Source organism: Cottoperca gobio, chromosome 12, assembly GCF_900634415.1.
Source record: "Cottoperca gobio chromosome 12, fCotGob3.1, whole genome shotgun sequence".
Lineage (NCBI taxonomy): Eukaryota > Metazoa > Chordata > Actinopteri > Perciformes > Bovichtidae > Cottoperca > Cottoperca gobio.
The window spans coordinates 22,513,694-22,541,188 of record NC_041366.1 but is presented as its reverse complement, the minus strand read 5'-3'; the positions used below and the strand labels follow the sequence as shown (position 1 = coordinate 22,541,188).

The following is a 27,495-nucleotide window of genomic DNA, read 5'->3' as shown; positions in this document are numbered from 1 at the left end:
GGTTCTGGTTCTTTGTTTATTAGATAACACATTTCAAGACTAAAACAAGAAAACATGCAATAATTTTCATTCTTTAAACACTACAAAACCAGAAGAAACTCTGATATCCCAGCGCGCCTGGTACCTGAAGGCAGCACAACGCTCATGTGTTCAGTCACGATGAATTCAGCTCACTCAGCCAGAAAGAGAATTTTCCAAAATGTTGAACTATTTCTTTAAGGCACCTTTACAGATTGCAATGCAAGTTACAAAATGCTAAGAAGAATGCTAAACCAGACCACTGAATTTAGGATCACAGAATATGTCAGATCCTGATAAATTACAGTGAAAAATAATACAAATATATTTATTGGTAACCAGGACAGAATCGGTCTTCTTTGTAAAACTAAATCAGCTCTTGAACTCTTCTTTTCCTGGACTTTCTGTATGAGATGGACCCTGGAAACTAATAAACGGGAGAATGTTTAACATAATAACTTTTAACTTGTAATCATTTGTAACGAAGAAAAAAATTCTCAACAGTACCCCCAATACTCCAAAGTCATAATTGTGTACTCTTCCGTTTGGACCTATAATTATTGTACTATATTCAATTTTAATGTTTTAATTTTTCTTCTTTTTCTGTCTTTTCTTAACCCTTGACCATTGATGCAAACATTCATGAGAAATAAAAAGCTCTTCCTGATATGGCTTCACTTCCTCTTTCTGAAGAATTGCTTGTTTTCTTTGTTCAGTCAGCGTTCAGACGATGATCACGTCCTGCTAAAACTCCAGGTCCCAACCAGACTCTTCATCAGGAGGAGCGTCTTCTACGTCCTCCGGGAAATAGTCAAAGTTGCTGTTGTCCAAAGGTCCGTCCACCTGTTGGAAAAACCAAGATATTAATGCTCTCATCTGTGTTCTGTTACCTCGTGGAGACACTGAAGGATACCCACTGTGGGTGTGAACGGGGAGGCGATGGTTCCCTGGCGGAGGCCTTCCCAGTTGAAGCCTTCAAACCACCTGAAGGACAAAAACATGATGCCATAACTACAGTCTTACAGAAAGCACTCATCGTGACATCCCATGATGACAAGTCTCTTGTCTCACTTGTGTTTCTGGATGTCCTTCGCTCCATTCTTCTGATTCCCCAGCCTCTCTGAGGGATTGTCCCTGAGAGAAACACACACAGATGGTAAAGATGTTCAAACGGAAAACCAGCCGCCGCCTGTTGAACTTTATCTTTCAGCGTCGACAACCTGCAGAGTCGTTTGATGAGGTTAGCAGCACTCTTGGTGATCTTCTTGGGAAACTCGACCATGTCGATGCCCCTCAGGATGATGTTGTAGGTGTTCATGGGGTCAGAGCCTGAAAATGGAGGACTGGGGACAGAGAGTGTTTGTGTGTTTATGTCATTGTAATCAGTTGAGAAATATAAAGACTCCATAATCGTTTACACCCTTCACTCTGCTTTCAGGACATCATTTGCACAGCGCACTGGAGTAGATCCTGAAATTAGTTCCTCAATGTCCTGAATCCAGAATCACTTTTGAATCAGGAATCGTTTTAAATGAAGACTTGAGATACCAAAACATTCACGGACCTACCTGCCACTGAGCAGCTCAAAGACCAGTATTCCCAGAGACCAGCAGTCAGCGGAGCTGTCGTGGCCTTTGTTCAGGATGATCTCAGGGGCCACGTACTCCGGAGTCCCACAAAAGGTCCACGTCTTCTTACCCAGACCCACTTTCTTAGCAAAGCCAAAATCCACCTGAGCAGAAGAAACACACATTCTGGACACATTTTCTCTGTGAAATATCTGACCCACATTGTTGTGTTATAACATGTGTCCACACCATCTTAGCGTATCCTCTGTGGTCCAGGATAATGTTCTCAGGTTTCAGGTCTCTGTAGATGATCCCTCTGGAGTGCAGGAAAGCCAGAGCCTCTATGACGCAGCCGGTGTAAAAGCGAGTGACGCCGTCATCAAATGATCCCCTGCAGCAGAGGAGAAAGCTGACGCTCAGGATTTCATGGCCTTTCAGACTTCAACACACAAACACTCGATCACTCACCTGTCTCGCAGCTGCGTCCACAGCTCTCCTCCGAGGCACGCCTCCAGCAGCATGTAGAGATATTTGGAGTCTCTGAAGGTCCGATACAACCTGCAGGAAGACAACGAGTGTTCACAAGTTACATTTAAAGGAATAGTTTACACGTGAAGAAATATCCTGACAATACAAATCCCAAAGTATGGACTCTGTAGATCAAATATAATAGACTGCTTTTTATATTAAATATAGAGATTTGATAGCCTCAGAGCGTGAAGCTGTAACTTTTGCTGTCCAGTGACCAGAATGGCCACAAGGCGCAATCACAGGAGGTCACATCAGCATTTAAAATGCCAAAACGTTACTATGGAACAGCTGCAGTAACTGACTGGGCTGTAAAATCTGCGAGAATCTGTTGTAATAATCATGTGGTCACACTGTCTTTGAATGCAGCACTACATCTTGTGCATCCGTCTCTATAATATTCTGAGCACACACCGTCCACACGCAACAAAATGTCACCTCTTGCCACCACTTAGAAAGTGTGAAGTGCTCTTTTAATTACAGCTGAATAAATCCTCAGCAACATAAAAAAAGACGCCGTGTGACCTGATGATGAAAGGACTGTGAGCCTCCATCATGATGCAGCGCTCTGACAAGATGTGGCCCTGCTGGCTGGTGTCCATGATGTGACGCTTCTTCAACACTTTCAGAGCAAACGATCGATTAGAATCATTCTTTAGTTGCACCTGAACACACAAACTCAGAACATTCAGTGCAGACAGGCAAAGAATAGCCTGTATTTACAGTATGAGCCGCTACAGAGAAGCTTCATATATACTCACCAGCTCCACACGGCTGAAGCCTCCCATCCCCAGAGTGCAGATGATGTTAAAATCACTAAGAGACACACTGGAAAACAAATCTGCCTCTGCCTGCAAACTACAGAGAGCAGTGGAGGACACATGAAGAAGGAAAGAAATGGAATGAGTGATCGCTGTCCTTCTAGGTGAAGTGTCCAGGTTGTACAAGACACCAGAGGAACTTCATTAGTTTCCAGCCAAACGTAGCTCACACCTCTAGTGTTGTGAGAATATTATATAAACAGCTGGTGGAGCTTGTCCAGCCATGATGTGGAGGACATGATGGAAATGTTTTCAGCTCTTTACTTTAATCTTCATGTTTCATGTACCCATGTTTCCATTTCACTTTTTGCAATATTTGGACTTTTAAAATTGTATTTCCAGTGTTTCCCGTTTTTAAATGTGCATGTTAATAATGTGCATAAACAACTACAGACTGTATCTCTGTTAATCAGTTAATCATGCATAACTTTAAACCTTAAAAAACATAATGAGTGTGTTAAATGTACACACTGTACATTTCTCATGAACGGGGAAATTAGTGATAGAGACCAGAACTGTACCAATATTGTAAACGTGTATTTCTGCTGTAAAATTGGGCTTTTTAACACGGGGGTCTGTGGGGTTGACTCGCTTTTGGAGCCTCAAGTGGCCATTCAAGGAACTGCAGGTGTTGGCACTTCTGCGTCGGCTTCTTTTCTCAGCACCGGTTGCTGCTCTGATAAAAGCAGGTGGGTGGAGATGCTCTCATGCTGTCCTCCTAAGACGTCAAGAAACAGGACTGACATTGTTTTCTGTTAAACAAAGTCCTCAACCCACAGTCGTTTTCAGACACGTTACTTTACTGCGTTATCTGACGCTCTTTGTCATTTCAACATGTCGGTGTTTGTTATGTAAATGTTAGTGACTGTCACGAAGGCTTCCTCAACTGTGGTTATTATTTATTCACATTCCCAGAGGGGAAAGAAGTATTCAGATCCTTTACTGAAGTAAAAGTACGAATACGACAAAATACTCACTACAAGTACAAGTGGGCATTCAAAACCATTTTATTATCAGCAAAATGTATTTAAAGTAAAGTACTGATTGTGCAGTAAATGTAGTTAAAGTACTTAAAGTAAAAGTACTGATGGTGTAGTAAATGTAGTTAAAGTACTTAAAGTAAAAGTACTGATGGTGTAGTAAATGTAGTTAAAGTACTTAAAGTAAAAGTACTGATTGTGCAGTAAATGTAGTTAAAGTACTTAAAGTAAAAGTACTGATGGTGTAGTAAATGTAGTTAAAGTACTTAAAGTAAAGTACTGATTGTGTAGTAAATGTAGTTAAAGTACTTAAAGTAAAGTACTGATTGTACAGTAAATGTAGTTAAAGTACTTAAAGTAAAAGTACTGATGGTGTAGTAAATGTAGTTAAAGTACTTAAAGTAAAAGTACTGATTGTACAGTAAATGTAGTTAAAGTACTTAAAGTAAAAGTACTGATTGTGTAGTAAATGTAGTTAAAGTACCTAAAGTAAAAGTACTGATTGTACAGTAAATGTAGTTAAAGTACTTAAAGTAAAAGTACTGATGGTGTAGTAAATGTAGTTAAAGTACTTAAAGTAAAAGTACTGATGGTGTAGTAAATGTAGTTAAAGTACTTAAAGTAAAAGTACTGATTGTGCAGTAAATGTAGTTAAAGTACTTAAAGTAAAAGTACTGATGGTGTAGTAAATGTAGTTAAAGTACTTAAAGTAAAGTACTGATTGTGTAGTAAATGTAGTTAAAGTACTTAAAGTAAAGTACTGATTGTACAGTAAATGTAGTTAAAGTACTTAAAGTAAAAGTACTGATGGTGTAGTAAATGTAGTTAAAGTACTTAAAGTAAAAGTACTGATTGTACAGTAAATGTAGTTAAAGTACTTAAAGTAAAAGTACTGATTGTGTAGTAAATGTAGTTAAAGTACTTAAAGTAAAAGTACTGATTGTGTAGTAAATGTATTAAAGTACTTAAAGTAAAAGTACTGATTGTGTAGTACATGTAGTTAAAGTACTTAAAGTAAAGTACTGATTGTGTAGTAAATGTAGTTAAAGTACTTAAAGTAAAAGTACTGATTGTGTAGTACATGTAGTTAAAGTACTTAAAGTAAAGTACTGATTGTGTAGTAAATGTAGTTAAAGTACTTAAAGTAAAGTACTGATTGTGTAGTAAATGTAGTTAAAGTACTTAAAGTAAAAGTACTGATTGTGTAGTAAATGTAGTTAAAGTACTTAAAGTAAAAGTACTGATTGTGTAGTAAATGTAGTTAAAGTACTTAAAGTAAAGTACTGATTGTGTAGTAAATGTAGTTAAAGTACTTAAAGTAAAAGTACTGATGGTGTAGTAAATGTAGTTAAAGTACTTAAAGTAAAAGTACTGATGGTGTAGTAAATGTAGTTAAAGTACTTAAAGTAAAAGTACTGATTGTGCAGTAAATGTAGTTAAAGTACTTAAAGTAAAAGTACTGATGGTGTAGTAAATGTAGTTAAAGTACTTAAAGTAAAGTACTGATTGTGTAGTAAATGTAGTTAAAGTACTTAAAGTAAAGTACTGATTGTACAGTAAATGTAGTTAAAGTACTTAAAGTAAAAGTACTGATGGTGTAGTAAATGTAGTTAAAGTACTTAAAGTAAAAGTACTGATTGTACAGTAAATGTAGTTAAAGTACTTAAAGTAAAAGTACTGATTGTGTAGTAAATGTAGTTAAAGTACTTAAAGTAAAAGTACTGATGGTGTAGTAAATGTAGTTAAAGTACTTAAAGTAAAAGTACTGATGGTGTAGTAAATGTAGTTAAAGTACTTAAAGTAAAAGTACTGATTGTGCAGTAAATGTAGTTAAAGTACTTAAAGTAAAAGTACTGATGGTGTAGTAAATGTAGTTAAAGTACTTAAAGTAAAAGTACTGATTGTGTAGTAAATGTAGTTAAAGTACTTAAAGTAAAAGTACTGATGGTGTAGTAAATGTAGTTAAAGTACTTAAAGTAAAAGTACTGATGGTGTAGTAAATGTAGTTAAAGTACTTAAAGTAAAAGTACTGATTGTGCAGTAAATGTAGTTAAAGTACTTAAAGTAAAAGTACTGATGGTGTAGTAAATGTAGTTAAAGTACTTAAAGTAAAGTACTGATTGTGTAGTAAATGTAGTTAAAGTACTTAAAGTAAAGTACTGATTGTACAGTAAATGTAGTTAAAGTACTTAAAGTAAAAGTACTGATGGTGTAGTAAATGTAGTTAAAGTACTTAAAGTAAAAGTACTGATTGTACAGTAAATGTAGTTAAAGTACTTAAAGTAAAAGTACTGATTGTGTAGTAAATGTAGTTAAAGTACTTAAAGTAAAAGTACTGATTGTACAGTAAATGTAGTTAAAGTACTTAAAGTAAAAGTACTGATGGTGTAGTAAATGTAGTTAAAGTACTTAAAGTAAAAGTACTGATGGTGTAGTAAATGTAGTTAAAGTACTTAAAGTAAAAGTACTGATGGTGTAGTAAATGTAGTTAAAGTACTTAAAGTAAAAGTACTGATTGTGCAGTAAATGTAGTTAAAGTACTTAAAGTAAAAGTACTGATGGTGTAGTAAATGTAGTTAAAGTACTTAAAGTAAAGTACTGATTGTGTAGTAAATGTAGTTAAAGTACTTAAAGTAAAAGTACTGATTGTGTAGTAAATGTAGTTAAAGTACTTAAAGTAAAGTACTGATTGTGTAGTAAATGTACTTAAAGTACTTAAAGTAAAAGTACTGATTGTGTAGTAAATGTACTTAAAGTACTTAAAGTAAAGTACTGATTGTGTAGTACATGTAGTTAAAGTACTTAAAGTAAAGTATTGATTGTGTAGTAAATGTAGTTAAAGTACTTAAAGTAAAGTACTGATTGTGTAGTAAATGTAGTTAAAGTACTTAAAGTAAAAGTACTGATTGTGTAGTAAATGTAGTTAAAGTACTTAAAGTAAAGTACTGATGGTGTAGTAAATGTAGTTAAAGTACTTAAAGTAAAAGTACTGATTGTGTAGTAAATGTAGTTAAAGTACTTAAAGTACTGATTGTGTAGTAAATGTAGTTAAAGTACTTAAAGTAAAGTACTGATTGTGTAGTAAATGTAGTTAAAGTACTTAAAGTAAAAGTACTGATTGTGTAGTAAATGTAGTTAAAGTACTTAAAGTACTGATTGTGTAGTAAATGTAGTTAAAGTACTTAAAGTAAAAGTACTGATTGTGTAGTAAATGTAGTTAAAGTACTTAAAGTAAAAGTACTGATTGTGTAGTAAAAGTACTTAAAGTAAAAGTACTGATTGTGTAGTAAATGTAGTTAAAGTACTTAAAGTACTGATTGTGTAGTAAATGTAGTTAAAGTACTTAAAGTAAAGTACTGATTGTGTAGTAAATGTAGTTAAAGTACTTAAAGTAAAAGTACTGATTGTGTAGTAAATGTAGTTAAAGTACTTAAAGTAAAGTACTGATTGTGTAGTAAATGTAGTTAAAGTACTTAAAGTAAAGTACTGATTGTGTAGTAAATGTAGTTAAAGTACTTAAAGTAAAAGTACTGATTGTGTAGTAAATGTAGTTAAAGTACTTAAAATAAAAGTACTGATTGTATAGTACATGTAGTTAAAGTACTTAAAGTAAAAGTACTGATTGTGTAGTAAATGTAGTTAAAGTACTTAAAGTAAAGTACTAATTGTGTAGTAAATGTAGTTAAAGTACTTAAAGTAAAGTACTGATTGTGTAGTAAATGTAGTTAAAGTACTTAAAGTAAAGTACTGATTGTATAGTAACTGTAGTTAAAGTACTTAAAGTAAAAGTACTGATTGTGTAGTAAATGTAGTTAAAGTACTTAAAGTAAAGTACTGATTGTATAGTAACTGTAGTTAAAGTACTTAAAGTAAAAGTACTGATTGTGTAGTAAATGTAGTTAAAGTACTTAAAGTAAAAGTACTGATTGTGTAGTAAATGTAGTTAAAGTACTTAAAGTAAAGTACTGATTGTATAGTACATGTAGTTAAAGTACTTAAAGTAAAGTACTGATTGTGTAGTAAATGTAGTTAAAGTACTTAAAGTAAAGTACTGATTGTGTAGTAAATGTAGTTAAAGTACTTAAAGTAAAAGTACTGATTGTGTAGTAAATGTAGTTAACTTACTTAAAGTAAAGTACTGATTGTATAGTACATGTAGTTAAAGTACTTAAAGTAAAAGTACTGATTGTGTAGTAAATATAGTTAAAGTACTTAAAGTAAAGTACTGATTGTGTAGTAAATGTAGTTAAAGTACTTAAAGTAAAGTACTGATTGTGTAGTAAATGTAGTTAAAGTACTTAAAGTACTGATTGTGTAGTAAATGTAGTTAAAGTACTTAAAGTAAAGTACTGATTGTGTAGTACATGTAGTTAAAGTACTTAAAGTAAAGTACTGATTGTGTAGTAAATGTAGTTAAAGTACTTAAAGTAAAGTACTGATTGTGTAGTAAATGTAGTTAACTTACTTAAAGTAAAGTACTGATTGTGTAGTAAATGTAGTTAAAGTACTTAAAGTAAAGTACTGATTGTGTAGTAAATATAGTTAAAGTACTTAAAGTAAAGTACTGATTGTGTAGTAAATGTAGTTAAAGTACTTAAAGTAAAGTACTGATTGTGTAGTAAATGTAGTTAAAGTACTTAAAGTACTGATTGTGTAGTAAATGTAGTTAAAGTACTTAAAGTAAAGTACTGATTGTGTAGTACATGTAGTTAAAGTACTTAAAGTAAAGTACTGATTGTGTAGTAAATGTAGTTAAAGTACTTAAAGTAAAGTACTGATTGTGCAGTAAATGTAGTTAAAGTACTTAAAGTAAAGTACTGATTGTGTAGTAAATGTAGTTAACTTACTTAAAGTAAAGTACTGATTGTGTAGTAAATGTAGTTAAAGTACTTAAAGTAAAGTACTGATTGTGTAGTAAATGTAGTTAAAGTACTTAAAGTAAAGTAATGATTGTGTAGTAAATGTAGTTAAAGTACTTAAAGTAAAAGTACTGATTGTGTAGTAAATGTAGTTAAAGTACTTAAAGTAAAGTACTGATTGTGTAGTAACTGTAGTTAAAGTACTTAAAGTAAAGTACTGATTGTGTAGTAAATGTAGTTAAAGTACTTAAAGTACTGATTGTGTAGTAAATGTAGTTAAAGTACTTAAAGTAAAGTACTGATTGTGTAGTAAATGTAGTTACATGTTCCTGAACCCTGTTCCTGCGCTCCTGTGGGTTCTACACTACTTCAGTAAGCCTGTATATCTTCACCTCAGTAAATCCCTTAACTGAGCTCAGCTAATACAAGCTCAACTTCAGACCTCGCCAACTTTGACCTTCTTGCTCATATATCCGCTGTGCAAAGGATTGTGGGTCAGAATAACCAGAAAAGCGTGCTGGCTGCAGAATGTGACCGGATTCAGCAGTACATCCTGTTGTTTTGGTATACAGTATTTCACATAGTAAAACCTCTTCTGGCATAATAATAGTATGGAAGTGTAAGTATTGATACACATAGACTTCTATTGTGACCTTAACATAAAGCAAAGGTGGAAAATGCAAATATTATATCATATATAAAATATTATTACAAAAGTAAAAATACGAATTCTGCAGAATGGCCCATTTCAAAATAAAATATATTATTGGATTATAATTAATAATGCATTATGTGCATTAGTTTATTGTTGCAACTGTTAAATGTGGAGACATGTCTTACTTTAAAGTCTTATCTGTATCCATAATCATAGAAAATAATGTATTTGTTGATTTATATTTATATATATATATATATATATATATATATATATATATATATATATATATATATATATATATATATATATATATATATATATATATATATGTGAGACAAATGTAGTCAAAAGTTCAATATTTACATCTGAGATGTAGTGGAGGAGAAGTATAAAGTGGAAATACTCAAAGTACAAATACCTCAAGTGTACTTAAGTGCAGTACTTGAGTACATGTACTTATGCATTCATTCTGTAAAATTGCCAGGACATTGTGTAACGAGCGACTCGTATGAAAAGAGCTTACAGTGTTTTGGTGTCCGTGACCTTCTCCTGCAGCCGGTATAATAAACCTCTGAAAACATACTTTGTCGAACGATATCAGTGAACTCACTTTGCCTGGACCTCGTCACTGTCGTACTGCTTGTTGTTGCCGTCATCCAATCCTCCAATCAGCTGCTTGAAGGACCTGCGACAGCAACAAGTCTTTTAGAGCGAGTGGCGTGAAGCGGCGTGTTAACGCTGACGTTCACAGAGCGCCTCACTCACTCTCTGTCGATCACCAGACACGTGACGTCTCCCACAGCGGTGACGCTGGCTGTGCGAACGTCCTCTCTGCAAACAGGACGAAGAAATGAAACGGTGGAAATACTCACATCATGTACTTCAGTACAAGTAGTAACACGGAGCAGTGTAGAAGTACTGCTTTCAAAATGTTCTTGGATTATAATCATTGACAGATTCATGTATTTATGACTTTAATGTTGTATGTTATTACTGTATACACTGCTGTGGAGTTTAATCTGTATTAATAAATCATATTTTAACTTTAATATTTTGTATATATTTTAATATGAATCTAATAAAGTAAATAAAGTAATAAAATAAATGTGGTGCAGAAGAAAGTACAATATTTCCTCTGAGATGTAGAGAACTAGAAGTGGCATAAAAAGGAAATACTCAAGTAAAGTACATGTACCTTACAGCACTTGAGTAAATGTACGTAGTTTAAAGTTAACATAAGTAAATATTTACTGTATGAATGACGTGTAATGATCTGTGAGTTTCACCCGGTCAGAGCCTGCTCTCCAAACCAGTCTCCCTTCGAGAGCGTCTTCACCACCACCTGCTCGTCACCGGGGGACTTCTGCTGCCAGACTTTCACCTGTCGACGTCGCAGAACACGACATTGTTTCTCTTTTAGGTTGTCACAGATACAATATGTAAAATATAAAGAAAACAACACCCAGAAGATACCGCAGGTGTTGGTTGCTGCAGGAGCCCAGGCCTTCCTCACTACTCACGATGGTCTTCCTCACATGGATCATTTTTCCACTTGAAAATTAATTTTGGGAGGTGAAGGGGACGGCGACATGTAATCACCTTTCTTTCCTTCTCCTTCCTCCTCCCCTCTCACCTTCACCTCCTAATTATTCCTTCATTCACTTCCGTCCGTCTTCCTCACCTGTCCTTCGCTGATGATGAAGAATGTGTCTCCGGTGGCTCCCTGACGGATAATGTAATCACAGTCGCTGTAATGAGTCTGAGAGGGGGCAGAGAGAGATCATGTGTACACCTCAGATTACTGAACACAGCCTTTCTAACCGTTTGTATTTGTCAGATGGCCGAAACAGATACAGTATGCCTGTGAGCTTATTATAGAAATCACCTCTTCTAAAATATCAGCCAGTTTGCTGAGGACGTCCTCAGGTAGCGACTGGAAAGAGGGAACGCTGTGAGGAGTGTTTAGAGCCAGAGATGTGAGTCATCCTCATGTGGAGAGGGATTAAAACAGTGAAGTGGTGTGTGTGTGTGTGTGTGTGTGTGTGTGTGTGTGTGTGTGTGTGTGTGTGTGTGAGAGCGGTACCTGCGGAGGAAGTCTGTGTACTGGGAATGTTTGATGAGACCAGTCCTCATCATGATGGTCTGGAAACCCTGTCGGTCAATCGCCCAGAGCTTGATGTCCGTCAGAGCTAGACACACAAAGACAGACGCACTTCATATTGTCTGCTAATGAAACCATGCTGATGATTTCAATCATGCTTACATCAGAAAAGATGCTAAAACCAAATAATTCAGCATCTCATTAGGCTTCGAATGCATTTGTATTCGTATGCTCACATAGGAAACTTGTTTTAGTTTTTATTAGTCTGTTTATGTTTGTATATGCAAGACCGGAAGATGTATGTAAAGTAGTGGTATCTTGTAATCCCATGTGGAATGGAACAACTGTGTGGCATGACAGAGCCAGATTCCCAAATATTTGTATGATTCGTTCATTTAAATTTGAACCCCGCACATAAAACAGCAGATCATTTGTTTTGTCAGCATCTAAAACCAGCGTATTTTGGATAACACGGATCTGAAATGCTGTAGCTTTGCAATATCCAGATTAAGAGAAGAGTAGATTACATTACATGCAAACAATCCTGGAGATACAACTCTGAACAGCAAGAATCTTGTAAGTACAATATCTTCAAACACAGTCGTATCAGTGAACACTGTCTTCAAACAGCCAGTTTGAAGTGCAACATACAGAAACAATAGAATACAAATTCAACTATTAGCTATAAACAAGCCAAACCAACACAAGTGCAACATACAAAGAACAGTTGTGAGTGTTCAGTCTGCAGGTGTGAAGACTGTCTGCTGTCCTCACATCAATGGGGAGGTCGTTCCACCATGTTGGAGCAGGACAGCAAACAGGCGGTTTTGTTTGAGGGGAATCTGAGTTCCACTCGTAGTGAGGGAGCGGCGAGCCGATTGGTCGACGCAGAGCGAAGTGAACGCGCTGCGGTGTTTGGTTCGACTACGGCCTGGATGTAGGAAGGGGCTGATCCATTCACAGCACGGTGGACCAGCACCAGAGTCTTGAAGCAGATTCGGGCCGCAACTGGTAGCCAGTGAAGGGAGCGGAGAAGCGGTGCATTGTGGGAGAACTTGGGTAGATTGAAGACCAGTCGGGCTGCTGCATTCTGGATGAGCTGTAGAGGTCGAATGGCACATGCAGGCAGTCCAGCGAGTGATGTTTGAAACGGTATCATCCACTTAAAATGTGCATTACAATGTGGAGTGGAACAGATTCTGATTTTTATGTATACAGGGAAAAGAAGAGGACCAATTATAGGACCCAGCGGGACACCTTTATTGACCCTAAAACGGCAATATATCATTTATTTTTAATGTCAACAACTCCAACGAAAAGCCCAAATCTGACTTCCTGCCAATCTCTCAAACACCTCAAACCTTACAAGTAAGAAGTTTCCGACAGTGAACTAATTAAATGCTTGTCAGTGAAGGTTTTGCAGATATGTTCAATAACATTTCATTTCAACAAATTAGTAGAATATAAACTTCACAATAAATGTCTTAAACACTGTGTTGATATATAATGTGCTGATTATAGTTTATTGTTCTTTTGAGAGGACAGAACTGTCACGGTCCCATCTGTATCCCTAGTGTTTTCCGGTCCATGTTTTCCCTGTCTCTTTGTGTGTGTGTGTGTGTGTGTGTGTGTGTGTGTGTGTGTGTGTGTGTGTGTGTGTGTGTGTGTGTGTATGTGGCAGGGGCACCAAAGACTTCAGCAGCTGATCTCATTCAACTCCAATCTGCTCACCTGTCTACAATCAACTCATCCCAGCACAGTTTATCTACCCCGGTCTTCCAGCCACTCATCGCCAGATTGTTGTTTCAACTACTCAGGATCACAGCATTACATGTCGCTAAACGCCTGTCTGCCTGTCTGCCTGTCTGCCTGCCTGCCTGCCTGCCTGCCTGCCTGTCTGCTGTACCATTATTCTCTCACCATCTGCCTATAAAGTGTTGCTTTAATAAACTATTTAACCTTACTCCATTTCCAGAGTCTAGTGTTCTGCGCCTGGGTCTCCTCTGGACGTACCCATAACAAGAACTGTTGAAGTCGGAGGCTGAACCGGCAGGAACAAGAGACACGATGTTTGTCTTTCTTTGGTTGTGATTTAAATCCCGTGCAGCAGGTGAAAACAACAGTTTTCTCTATGTTTAAAATGTAATTGCCTGTCGAACGTCCATGTTGCTATAGCAACGTCGCTCATCATGTCTTCCTACATGCATCATGTTTATTTACATGCAAAGCAATTACTCCTGGGCCTCCCTAAAGCCTTAGTCACCTTCCCCCACACTCTGCCTCATGCTTCACTGTTTCCACCAGCGTCCTCTGTGTGGCCTTCCTGCAGTTATGTGAAGTGCTGTTCATGTGGTTCATTCATGGAGCACTCCCATCAACTGTGATGGGAGGATGAATCGTTCCTCTCCATATAACATGATAATGTTAAAGCTTTACAGGTGCTGGTGGGTGGATTTTGTTACCTTTGGTCAGAGCCAGGCTAGCTAGGATTTGAAATGCAAAGAGTAAACACAGTTTAAAAGTCTTGAGTCTTGAAGTTTTTTATGAGCCTGCATCCAATTAGCTTAATTAGCTTAGCATAAAGACTGGACATCACCTCTTAGCTCACTGATTAACATGTTTATGGATCTTCACCCAGAAACCACATGGTTTAATTTTAATCCCAGAAACACTGAAAGATATTCATGTAGCAGCTCAGCCTTTAAAGGGCCAGTTCACCCAAATCAACTAAAGCTGAGTTTCTCTTTTATTTACTCTGGTTTTGACTTATCAGGCTCTAATATGTTGTGGGGAAAGATTTGAAAACCTGTACAGTAACATATCTTTCTAAAAGCAATAAGTGAGAAATATGTTTTTGGGTGAAGCAGCAGCGAGGAAGACTTTTAGAGGAGCGAGTTGGACTGTGCAAGGGTGATGCGGTTTGTTACTGGATGAATATGTTACTGCACCATTAAAGCCTTTTCACAGCCTGAATGTATTATATTTCCTCATCATGGATGTACTGGCCTTCACCAGCTTGTCGGGGTCAGTGAAGGGAGAAAATCGTAAACCAATTCCACCATTTCTGAACAACCGATTGCTAGAAAATAACTGTCTTTTTGTTGGGAACAGCTGGGTGCTGGTTTGTGTAATAAGTGTGTGTGTTTGTGTGTTTACCTGTCACCGTTGCTGTGCGGGTACAGTTGTACAGGATGGCCAGTTCTCCAAACACTTTCCCCGGACCAATAGTGCACAGAGTCTTTCCTTGTTTCGTCACCTCGACCATTCCCTCTGTGAACACAAACACGCAGTGATGAACTTAATGCTAACATGCTAACGGAGACGATTCTCAGCATCTTAGTTCAGTCAGCATCAGAACATCAGGGTCACCAACTTTAGTCCAGACTGAAATATCTCAACAACCGTCGGATGTATTGAGATGAAATGTGTTTCAGACATTCATGTTCCCGTCAGATGAGGATTTCTTCTTGCGCCATCATGACTAAATACCTGCAGAACTAAAGACATCAGCCTCAACTGGACTCTGTTTACTCAATCGACTGTATGTAAGAAGGGAACGTGAACTATGGTTTTAAAGCAATTTTGGCATTTCTGGTCGCCGCCATCTTGGTTTTTTGGAACCAGAAGCGAACCAACGCTGAAAAAGACATTTTTAGTGACCAAAGATTTACTTTCATGAAGTGAAAACTTGCAGTGAAAGATTAAAAATTGTGAGACAAAAACAATAATAATAATACAATAATATAATAACATAATACATGTTATTCTGAAATGGTCCCTTTGTCAGAATGAGAATCACCAAAGTGAATATGATTCGTCATCTGGGGAACATGAATGTCTTTGCAAGCACTGACCATGTAGAACTACACGGTTAAACCTCAGGCACAGACTGAGTGCAGGGGTCAGGGTGAAAACAAGTCCACTCACTAAAGCTCTTGAAAGAAAGCCATGAATTTAAATGAGATGCAGCTTCTGCTAACAGCTGAGAGCGACTGAACTGAGAGACCCAGCAGCGGTGTGAAACACTAGCTGTCCTTGAGAGGGACGTACACGTGCGGCGAGAGGAGCGATGGCGTCAGGAACATATGACTGCACTGAAGCTACAACACAACGCAGAGTGTGTGCCAGTTGCATCACTTTACACACACAGCACCAACCAGACAATGACCTCACCGTGATATCACCTCAACTACCGACACATTATGTGTCTCCTGCTACTTTCTCCACATTTTACTGACGGAGCCTTTGTTTACTCGGACTATTATGTAATCTTGTGTTGCCTGTGCTCAGACAAATGTCTGTCCGTATCAATCCAGATTACTTTTGTCCCTCTGAGCAGAACACGCTGCAGTCTAGAAAGAGGAACCTCTCTTGTTGCATTGGCAGAAACAGTGTGTCAGATCAACACACACACATACAGATATATAGATGTTCATGATCTTTAGAGGACGAAATATAATGTTTGGTGAATAAAATTACCATTACATTTTTCCAAATCATTATTTGGTAGTACATTAAAATTAATCCTATAATAATATTTGGTTACTATTCAGGTCATTTACTTCAGTAAACATACTAATACCACATTGTGAAAGGACTAAAAGTCATGCATTCAAAATGTTACTTTGGTAAAAGTATGTAAAGCAAAATATACTTAAAGTAAAAGTTTTATATTATATTTGATGTTCCTGCTACATTAATGTGTGTGTTACATGTTCCTGTTACATTAATGTGTGAGTTACATGTTCCTGTTACATTAATGTGTGTGTTACATGTTCCTGCTACATTAATGTGTGTGTTACATGTTCCTGCTACATTAATGTGTGTGTTACATGTTCCTGCTACATTAATGTGTGTGTTACATGTTCCTGTTACATTAATGTGTGAGTTACATGTTCCTGTTACATTAATGTGTGTGTTACATGTTCCTGCTACATTAATGTGTGTGTTACATGTTCCTGTTACATTAATGTGTGTGTTACATGTTCCTGTTACATTAATGTGTGTGTTACATGTTCCTGTTACATTAATGTGTGTGTTACATGTTCCTGTTACATTAATGTGTGTGTTACATGTTCTTGTTACATTAATGTGTGAGTTACATGTTCCTGTTACATTAATGTGTGTGTTACATGTTCCTGTTACATTAATGTGTGTGTTACATGTTCCTGTTACATTAATGTGTGTGTTACATGTTCCTGTTACATTAATGTGTGAGTTACATGTTCCTGTTACATTAATGTGTGTGTTACATGTTCCTGTTACATTAATGTGTGTGTGTTACATGTTCCTGTTACATTAATGTGTGTGTTACATGTTCCTGTTGCATTAATGTGTGTGTTACATGTTCCTGTTGCATTAATGTGTGTGTTACATGTTCCTGTTACATTAATGTGTGTGTTACATGTTCCTGTTACATTAATGTGTGTGTTACATGTTCCTGCTACATTAATGTGTGTTACATGTTCCTGTTACATTAATGTGTGTGTTACATGTTCCTGTTACATTAATGTGTGTGTTACATGTTCCTGTTACATTAATGTGTGTGTTACATGTTCCTGCTGCATTAATGTGTGTGTGTTACATGTTCCTGTTACATTAATGTGTGTGTTACATGTTCCTGTTACATTAATGTGTGTGTTACATGTTCCTGTTACATTAATGTGTGTTACATGTTCCTGCTACATTAATGTGTGTGTTACATGTTCCTGTTACATTAATGTATGTGTTACATGTTCCTGTTACATTAATGTGTGTGTTACATGTTCCTGTTACATTAATGTGTGTGTTACATGTTCCTGTTACATTAATGTGTGTTACATGTTCCTGTTACATTAATGTGTGTGTTACATGTTCCTGTTACATTAATGTGTTACATGTTCCTGCTACATTAATGTGTGTGTTACATGTTCCTGTTACATTAATGTGTGTTACATGTTCCTGTTACATTAATGTGTGTGTGTTACATGTTCCTGTTACATTAATGTGTGTGTTACATGTTCCTGTTACATTAATGTGTGTGTTACATGTTCCTGTTACATTAATGTGTGTGTTACATGTTCCTGTTACATTAATGTGTGTGGTACATGTTCCTGTTGCATTAATGTGTGTGTTACATGTTCCTGTTACATTAATGTGTTACATGTTCCTGCTACATTAATGTGTGTGTTACATGTTCCTGTTGCATTAATGTGTGTGTTACATGTTCCTGTTACATTAATGTGTGTGTTACATGTTCCTGTTACAGTAATGTGTGTGTTACATGTTCCTGCTGCATTAATGTGTGTGTTACATGTTCCTGTTACATTAATGTGTGTGTTACATGTTCCTGTTACATTAATGTGTGTGTGTGTTACATGTTCCTGTTACATTAATGTATGTGTTACATGTTCCTGTTACATTAATGTGTGTGTTACATGTTCCTGTTACATTAATGTGTGTGTTACATGTTCCTGTTGCATTAATGTGTGTGTTACATGTTCCTGTTACATTAATGTGTGTGTTACATGTTCCTGTTACATTAATGTGTGTTACTTGTTCCTGTTACATTAATGTGTGTGTTACATGTTCCTGTTACATTAATGTGTGTGTTACATGTTCCTGTTACAGTAATGTGTGTGTTACATGTTCCTGCTGCATTAATGTGTGTGTTACATGTTCCTGTTACATTAATGTGTGTTACATGTTCCTACTGCATTAATGTGTGTGTTACATGTTCCTGTTGCATTAATGTGTGTGTTACATGTTCCTGTTGCATTAATGTGTGTGTTACATGTTCCTGTTACATTAATGTGTGTTACATGTTCCTGCTGCATTAATGTGTGTGTTACATGTTCCTGCTACATTAATGTGTGTGTTAATGAAAATAACCATCACAAGTAGTGACACAGTGTGAGAGCCTCACCCTCCAGGACGTAGACGGTGGAGCCGTCGTCTCCCTCTTGGATGACGCAGCAGCCCTTGGTCAGGCTGGTGGGATGCATGCAGTCCATGATGGTGAGGATCTGCACACATGAGCCAACAAATGCTTTTTTTAAATCATACACACGATGAAGAATGACCGTTTCGTTAAAAAGCAGCAAACCTGTCCGTGTTCCAGATGTTTCATGAAGTCGTTGTCCATCAGAGCCCTCTGGATCAGCTCACTGGACCTGCAAACACACAACAAGGTCAATCCAGGTGTGTGTGTGTGTGTGTGTGTGTGTGTGTGTGTGTGTGTGTGTGTGTGTGTGTGTGTGTGTGTGTGTGTGTGTTGGGGGGGCTCACTCTTTGGTCTTGCAGTAGCTTTTGAGTGTAACATCAGAGAGCTTTGAGGGGTCCAGCGCTGTGGGCTCTGCAGAGATGGCCAGCCTCTTTGTGCGCTGAGGCTCATCAGGTGCAGCTGGAGTCTGAACCACAGCTGCTAACAGACACACAGACAGACAGTCAATGGGCCCCTGGGCACAGACATGAAATAGGCCCCACAACTTACAGAGGAACAAGACACACTTTATAGTTGTTTGGACTTTTTTTGAGTCTCTTTGTTTTGAGTCTCTTTGTTTTGTCTCTCTTTGTTTTGAGTCTCTTTGTTTTGAGTCTCTTTGTTTTGAGTCTCTTTGTTTTGAATCTCTTTGTTTTGAGTCTCTTTGTTTTGAGTCTCTTTGTTTTGAGTCTCTTTGTTTTGAGTCTCTTTGTTTTGAGTCTCTTTGTTTTGAATCTCTTTGTTTTGTGTCTCTTTGCTTTGAGTGTCTTTGTTTTGAGTCTCTTTGTTTTGAATCTCTTTGTTTTGAGTCTCTTTGTTTTGAATCTCTTTGTTTTGAGTGTCTTTGTTTTGAGTGTCTTTGTTTTGTGTCTCTTTGTTTTGAGTGTCTTTGTTTTGAGTCTCTTTGTTTTGAGTCTCTTTGTTTTGAATCTCTTTGTTTTGAGTCTCTTTGTTTTGTCTCTCTTTGTTTTGTCTCTCTTTGTTTTGAGTCTCTTTGTTTTGAATCTCTTTGTTTTGAATCTCTTTGTTTTGAGTCTCTTTGTTTTGAATCTCTTTGTTTTGAGTCTCTTTGTTTTGAGTCTCTTTGTTTTGTCTCTCTTTGTTTTGAGTCTCTTTGTTTTGAATCTCTTTGTTTTGAGTCTCTTTGTTTTGTCTCTCTTTGTTTTGAGTCTCTTTGTTTTGAATCTCTTTGTTTTGAATCTCTTTGTTTTGAGTCTCTGTGTTTTGAATCTCTTTGTTTTGAGTCTCTTTGTTTTGAATCTTTTTGTTTTGAGTCTCTTTGTTTTGAATCTCTTTGTTTTGAGTCTCTTTGTTTTGAGTCTCTTTGTTTTGAGTCTCTTTGTTTTGAGTCTCTTTGTTTTGTCTCTCTTTGTTTTGAATCTCTTTGTTTTGAGTCTCTTTGTTTTGAATCTCTTTGTTTTGAGTCTCTTTGTTTTGTCTCTCTTTGTTTTGAGTCTCTTTGTTTTGAATATCTTTGTTTTGAATCTCTTTGTTTTGAGTCTCTTTGTTTTGAATCTCTTTGTTTTGAGTCTCTTTGTTTTGAGTCTCTTTGTTTTGTCTCTCTTTGTTTTGAGTCTCTTTGTTTTGAATCTCTTTGTTTTGAGTCTCTTTGTTTTGTCTCTCTTTGTTTTGAGTCTCTTTGTTTTGAGTCTCTTTGTTTTGAATCTCTTTGTTTTGAGTCTCTTTGTTTTGAGTCTCTTTGTTTTGAGTCTCTTTGTTTTGAGTCTCTTTGTTTTGTCTCTCTTTGTTTTGAATCTCTTTGTTTTGAGTCTCTTTGTTTTGAATCTCTTTGTTTTGAGTCTCTTTGTTTTGAATAACTTTGTTTTGAGTCTCTTTGTTTTGAATCTTTTTGTTTTGAGTCTCTTTGTTTTGAATCTCTTTGTTTTGAGTCTCTTTGTTTTGAGTCTCTTTGTTTTGAGTCTCTTTGTTTTGAGTCTCTTTGTTTTGAGTCTCTTTGTTTTGAATCTCTTTGTTTTGAGTCTCTTTGTTTTGTCTCTTTGTTTTGTCTCTCTTTGTTTTGAGTCTCTTTGTTTTGAATCTCTTTGTTTTGAATCTCTTTGTTTTGAGTCTCTTTGTTTTGAATCTCTTTGTTTTGAGTCTCTTTGTTTTGAGTCTCTTTGTTTTGTCTCTCTTTGTTTTGAGTCTCTTTGTTTTGAATCTCTTTGTTTTGAGTCTCTTTGTTTTGTCTCTCTTTGTTTTGAGTCTCTTTGTTTTGAATCTCTTTGTTTTGAATCTCTTTGTTTTGAGTCTCTGTGTTTTGAATCTCTTTGTTTTGAATCTCTTTGTTTTGAGTCTCTTTGTTTTGTCTCTCTTTGTTTTGTCTCTCTTTGTTTTGAGTCTCTTTGTTTTGAATCTCTTTGTTTTGAATCTCTTTGTTTTGAGTCTCTTTGTTTTGAATCTCTTTGTTTTGAGTCTCTTTGTTTTGAGTCTCTTTGTTTTGTCTCTCTTTGTTTTGAGTCTCTTTGTTTTGAATCTCTTTGTTTTGAGTCTCTTTGTTTTGTCTCTCTTTGTTTTGAGTCTCTTTGTTTTGAATCTCTTTGTTTTGAATCTCTTTGTTTTGAGTCTCTGTGTTTAGAATCTCTTTGTTTTGAGTCTCTTTGTTTTGAATCTTTTTGTTTTGAGTCTCTTTGTTTTGAATCTCTTTGTTTTGAGTCTCTTTGTTTTGAGTCTCTTTGTTTTGAGCCTCTTTGTTTTGAGTCTCTTTGTTTTGTCTCTCTTTGTTTTGAATCTCTTTGTTTTGAGTCTCTTGTTTGATCTCTTTGTTTGAATCTCTTGTTTGATAACTTTGTTTTGAGTCTCTTTGTTTATCATCTTGTTTGAGTCTCTTTGTTTGAGTCTCTTTGTTTTGAGTCTCTTTGTTTTGAGTCTCTTTGTTTTGATCTCTTTGTTTTGATCTCTCTTTGTTTTGAGTCTCTTTGTTTTGAATCTCTTTGTTTTGAGTCTCTTGTTTTGAGTCTCTTGTTTTGATCTCTTTGTTTTGAGTCTCTTTGTTTGAGTCTCTTTGTTTTGGCTCTCTTTGTTTTGAGTCTCTTTGTTTTGAAGTCTCTTTGTTTTGAGTCTCTTTGTTTTGATCTCTCTTTGTTTTGAGTCTCTTTGTTTTGATATCTCTTTGTTTTGAAGTCTCTTTGTTTTGAAGTCTCTTGTTTGAGTCTCTTTGTTTTGAGTCTCTTTGTTTGAATCTTTTGTTTTGAGTCTCTTTGTTTTGAATCTCTTTGTTTTGAGTCTCTTTGTTTTGAGTCTCTTTGTTTTGAGTCTCTTTGTTTTGAGTCTCTTTGTTTTGTCTCTCTTTGTTTTGAATCTCTTTGTTTTGAGTCTCTTTGTTTTGAATCTCTTTGTTTTGAGTCTCTTTGTTTTGAATAACTTTGTTTTGAGTCTCTTTGTTTTGAATCTTTTTGTTGTGAGTCTCTTTGTTTTGAATCTCTTTGTTTTGAGTCTCTTTGTTTTGAGTCTCTTTGTTTTGAGTCTCTTTGTTTTGAGTCTCTTTGTTTTGAATCTCTTTGTTTTGAGTCTCTTTGTTTTGTCTCTTTGTTTTGTCTCTTTGTATCATTTTGAGTCTGCTCTTGGCTGGTATGTGTGTCTTTAAGTGACATTTTGTGGGTGAGGGCCATCCATGCTGTTGCCCCCTCATCCTTCCCCATGTCTGTGCAGTGTACGGTTTCCCTCAGCTGGAAGACGTATAGTTTTTTCTTCAGTGTCTCCAGAGAGAGCTGTGTGTGAAGTCTGATAAATGTCCTCGAGTGATGTCACTTGAGTCAGCGTCGGCTGAAGACTGTAAGTTAGAAAAGTAAAACTGTGTGGCGTTGGAAAGAAGCTGCTCATCTCTGCTGCAGGACACTTTATCTGCTACACAACTGTCAGAGGGAGAGGTGCATTGTGGGTAATGTAGGCACCAGGCTTTGACAAGGAAGAAGAATGTGTCATTAATGTATCATACATTCTTGGTGGATATTTATAGGCACTATTTTTAGGCTGGTAAATAAATTATTTAGCATCTCACCAAAACAGTATTACTGGAGAGGATGAAGTGTTTAACTGAATGAATAAAATATAAGAAATCTCTTAAATTGGTTAAAGTTTTAAATATTTGTTAAAGTGTCCGGTTAGCCCACCTGTGTTTGCAGTCTCCCCGGCGTTGGCTGCGAGCTGTGAGGCGCTGCGGTGCCGGTCCAGCTCCACCTGCAGCTGCCTGATCAGATCGTCCTTGGTGTCCAGCTCCAGCTCCAGCTCGTCGATGAGAGAGTCTCTCTGCCGCAGCTCCTCGATCTTCAGCTGCAGAGCCAGCTGGAGGTCCCGCAGGGTGCCGGCTCCCTTAGACACAGCCATGTACAAACACACAGACTATACAGAATATAAAGCAAAATGTAAATAAATGAAGCAAAAAATAAAATATTTATGAATAAAATAAATGTTCTCCAGCGATTCTACGAGGTCAGTTACAGACACTGAGTTATATTTCTTAACATAGACATTATTACAGTCCAGTAAGAGTTACCACATTTGTTGTAATGTAATAACGGAGCAACCAACACCAACAACAACATTAATGGACAACAATAATACTATTAATAATAGATAATCCATATTTAAAAACATTTAACAATGTCTTTTCTGAAAGTATATCATACTGTTAAATAATGCAAAACTAACAGTGTTGTATTAACATGGATAAATGCATGTTTATGTTTGTGAATGCTCAAATATGGGTACTGATTTTATTATTTATTCATTTATTAATGTATTATTATTATTATTATTATTATTATTCAATAGGTATTATTTTGCATATTATGTTATGCATTTTACGTATTCCATTTCATCTTATTTTATTTGTATTATTATTATATTTTAAGTGTGTTTTTATTTTCCATTAATGACATTCTCTCCCTGTTTTTATGTTCCTTCCATGTATATTCTTCTTTATTTTAAAGCACTCTGTTTAAAAGGTGCTGTACAACTAAAGTTCATAACTACTATTATTAATATTATTAATAGTGTGCACTATGAGTCCTCATCTGAAGCTTTACCTCATGAATTCATCATGTACTCACTTTCTTTTAGTGAAGTCCGGATCGTCAGTCCGAGTCCCGCCGGAGATGAGAGCTGCTCCTCGGTCGTGTTCGGTTGTATCGCGATCTGACTCTTGATTTAAAATGAATGAATTATTAGAGATATTCATGAAGGAGCACGCACAGGTGGACTCTCGGTTCTTCACGCAAACATCCTGAACAGCAGCGATGAACCAGCGTCCGGCAGCTTCTGAGGATGAACCCACGCGCAAATGCGCGCACAGCTGATTTTGACAGTACTACTACAAAATAAAAGTCACGCCACAGATTTATGTTGAAAGTCTGAAAGCTGTTTTAAAAAATACACAGAAGACCCCGAAAGTGTCCTTGTCACTTATATTTACTTTTATTTGATTAAAACAACATGTTTACAGAAATATTATCCCCAATATATTAATAACATATAAAATATGTGTTCTAATGAGAAAATTCAAGGATTTTCATTTGTCACACCCTCACTACAAGATGAACAGTGAGATGTGATGAATGCTTCTTTTAATTAATGTCTGATTATTCTACTATAGATTTACAGATTATAAAGCCTACTTTATTATACTTACCTTTTTATAAATTATACATCAGTACAAAAGCCTACATCATAGATACTTAAAGTGTGTCGACAGTTGTGTACATAATATTTTCCTAATTATATTTATTAATACTATTATTCTTATTATGTATTTATTATTCTTATTAATATAATTATAATTACTGTTATTATTGGTGTGAGTTTTGCTGGGGACACTTGCAGTACCGACCTCCGCCGCTCGGGGGCGGCAGCGCTTCATCGCTGTCTCTGTTTGGATATTCCGAACCGGAAGTGCTTCTTTATTTACTTCCACACAACAAACACGATGGCGGCGACAGACGGAGAAAGAAACCATGAAACAGGCCGACTGGAATTGTATCCTTTAATATCAGCTCCGGATGTTTATCTTTGACTCTTATTTGTCTTTTAAAGTCATTCTGACGTTTATTGATGAGAAACGCCACGATAGCAGTTAGCCATTAGCTTAATGCTACTTGTCTCTCTGGCTTCCCGTAGCTCGGCAGGTTCAGTGTGGCTTATCAATAACACATGGTTGGATTCTGTGTTCGTGTGTGTAGTGTGTAACTGTGTGTAACTGTGTGTAACTGTGTGTTCGGGCTGGGTCTTATTGCTTTTGAAACGGGTTAGTTTGGCCTGTTTTTGAGCTAACGTGCATGTTTTGATCCCAGCTGGTCTAACAAGTTAATTCAGAATCCAATGTATTAAGTAGGGATGTGCCTTGATGTGGTGGTGCATACACAGAACACTAATATAGAATAGAAAATAATACTATTATAAATAGTGTTTACATTTTTTAGTTTATTTTTTGTAAATGTAGTGAAAAAGGAAACAGCTAGGAAGGAACGTGCAAACATATATTCCATAGCAGGGGTGCCACAACTGAAACTTAACATACATTGATTTTAATTCAGTTTTGTAGCTATAATATATATATTTGAAAACACCAGAGGGAATGAATTATAATTTCTAATGTGGGCTCGTTTTATTCTGCGTGTGGTCGTGAATCAGTTCAATGTGTTCTGTATGTTTATGCAGCGACACACCTTCTGACACATTAAACCTGGACCTGACAAAATAAATCTAAACTTTTGTTAAAAACTGAAATTAAACAAAAACTAGCAAACATAATCTAAACTTGTTGTTTGAAAATAAAACACTACTATGCAACATCACTGTGGAAACCCACAGTGTGTTTTCCATCAGTTAAAGGGGCATTCTGTAGATGTTATGTAGTCGCTGAGCTCCTCTGGTTCTCCTTGACCCTCCTGCAGCTCTCTGGTCGTTCCCTTCCCGTCGTCTCGTGAGGCCGTCATCGCTCTGCGCTCTCTGTCGCCGGACCGCGAGCCGAGGAAAGGCGGGATCAGCAAACAGCTGACGGTGACCGGCGGCACGCTGTCTGTGTGAGGAAAACAGTGTCACACGTCTTCAGCCTTTAACTGACAGCCTGTCGATGTCCGAAGGTAAACGTCTTCTGTGTGTTTCAGGAGGTGGAGCGCCGACGAAGCTCGAGTCCTCAGAGTGTCTGTGAACTCGTTTCTGGATCACCTGTCGCTCGTCATAGAGACCATGGAGATGTTCGGTCCTCCCGTTCCCCAGTGACGCCTGACACACAGCTCTGTTTTCATCCTCGGCGTCTGGACACTTCTGGCAGCTTAACGTGAAATCATTGTGATGCTTTGCTTGTTTACGTGGAACACAGGAGACACTTCGACTGGCCGGGTTTGTATTTAAACTTCTTTTGTAAAAAAAGATGAAAAGATGAAAGAAAATCAACTTAATTGTTGCTCGAAACATTGTTCACTTTTTTATAACATCTTATAGACGCAACTACTAACTCATCCTTCATGTTCCCGTCAGGATGAATGACTGCACTTCTAGCTCAACATGTAATGTGTCCAATACTTTGTTTATGATGTCATCCCACCATCAGACCAGCAGAGGGCGCTGCATGATCATTCATAACAGTTGTTTTTCCCCTGATTGTGTTGCAGTAAAATGTCTCCTTTGTCTCAAGAGAGGACAAATAAAAACGTTAAAGTCGTCACAGCTGTCTTAAATAAATCAAATTATTTGTGGAAAGCAGTTTGATGTAAACACTTTTATCTAACTGACAGAATAATAAGTGGGAGACGTCACAGTGAAAAGGAAATGAAGCTCCGCAGGACTGTCAGAGTTCTGATGAATCTCCAACACACAGATCTAATGTCTTTCTCTCCAGGAGACGATGACTTCTTTTTCACAATAAAAGCATTCAGTTACTTTGAAATGTTAGCAGTAATGTCTTAAGAGAGTTGAAGCTTCGTTTCATCCCGTTAGGTGGAGTTACATGGAATAAATATGGCCAGTATTTGTGTGTCTCCTTCAATCAAGAACAATACAAGTATTTTATTCTGTCCAGTACAACAGGATATGTGATGCTCTTTGTGTTCAGGGAAAGATGGTCTATTGCAGTTTGCTACAGACACAAATGACATTTAGTCTCATAATAACTAGAAGATGAATCTAATCAGAAGTCAGAGATCTGTGTGCAGAGGTGCGTTCAGGGAATCTACCAGCAGCTATATCAACAGATTTTATGGTTTTCTTGAAGAGGAAAAAAGATTGATTTGATTTAAATTGAATTCGTGTTTCTCATATGATGATCAGCAGAAACCTGTACAAAGATCCCCTTGAAATCTGATCCTCTTCCTACACAACAGAGATTAACATAAAACAGGTGCTACTTTATGATAAGAGCCAAATTCACCAGAACATCGGCCCGGTTCTTACTGGTCACAGGTCTGAACCTGTGGTGCGTGTGTCTTTAGCGATGTGCACAAAACTCTTAAACTGTAACTTTTCTCTATGCAGTTCTGCACACAGCAGCTCCAGCTGGGGGTTAGGGTTCATAGAGTCTCTGAGAGTACAATGGGAGCCAGAGCACTCCCCTTCTCTCTCTCCTCCTCTATCTGTTCCTCCTCTCTTCCTTCTCTCTCTGTCAGGGAAACCACACACGTTCATTCTTTAATACTGCTCGGCTGCAGAGGCTTAAAGCAGCGATATATAAAACGCAGATCACATGTTTAATCTGTGGGTAACTGCTGTTGAATCATTAGTGCTGGAGGTGCACAGGTTTCAGATGACATCTGTGCACCCCAGAATGTGAGTGCAGTCGTGAACCCTCTGAATCACTGCATGTCCATGCTGTCGTTCAATCAGGGGGGTCGTCACACACACACACAGCTGTAACAATACACTGTTTCCTTGTCTCTCTGGACAGTTACAGGTAAAGTTTGTGCAGAAAACTTTTACGGAACACTTTGTGCATATTAACACTTTATCTCCATTATTTCCCACTCATCCCCTGCCTTCATTAACCTGAGCTCGTAAAGAGCGGCAGGAACAG

The 27,495-nt window shown here is 36.8% G+C and overlaps 2 protein-coding genes across 3 annotated transcripts; one reads left to right on the top strand and one right to left on the bottom strand.

The window, feature by feature from the left end:
* LOC115017138 (cGMP-dependent protein kinase 1-like) lies at positions 1-23,749 on the bottom strand. Its single transcript, XM_029445378.1, has 21 exons — positions 23,543-23,749; positions 22,604-22,832; positions 18,800-18,932; positions 18,618-18,684; positions 18,438-18,537; positions 14,690-14,803; positions 11,516-11,621; positions 11,318-11,381; positions 11,114-11,191; positions 10,719-10,813; positions 10,198-10,263; positions 10,043-10,117; positions 2,876-2,972; positions 2,640-2,779; positions 2,055-2,144; positions 1,836-1,977; positions 1,587-1,750; positions 1,239-1,361; positions 1,090-1,152; positions 936-1,002; positions 1-861 (listed from the first exon to the last, which is right to left on the bottom strand). Exons 2-21 carry the CDS (start codon positions 22,815-22,817, stop codon positions 763-765), a joined length of 2,097 nt encoding a protein of 698 aa, XP_029301238.1. The 5' UTR covers positions 22,818-22,832; positions 23,543-23,749; the 3' UTR covers positions 1-762.
* A 583-nt stretch (positions 23,750-24,332) lies between these two features.
* lage3 (L antigen family member 3) lies at positions 24,333-26,154 on the top strand. 2 transcript variants are annotated; one of them, XR_003833195.1, is made up of 4 exons: positions 24,333-24,464; positions 25,382-25,510; positions 25,595-25,829; positions 25,968-26,154. XR_003833195.1 is itself a non-coding variant. In XM_029444919.1 (3 exons), the coding sequence occupies exons 1-3, from the start codon at positions 24,415-24,417 to the stop codon at positions 25,707-25,709; spliced, it is 294 nt and encodes a 97-aa protein (XP_029300779.1). In that variant the 5' UTR covers positions 24,333-24,414; the 3' UTR covers positions 25,710-26,154. The 2 variants fall into 2 exon arrangements, 1 of the variants encoding a protein (XP_029300779.1); XM_029444919.1 differs by having other exon boundaries at positions 25,595-26,154.
* Positions 26,155-27,495: the final 1,341 nt, after the last annotated feature.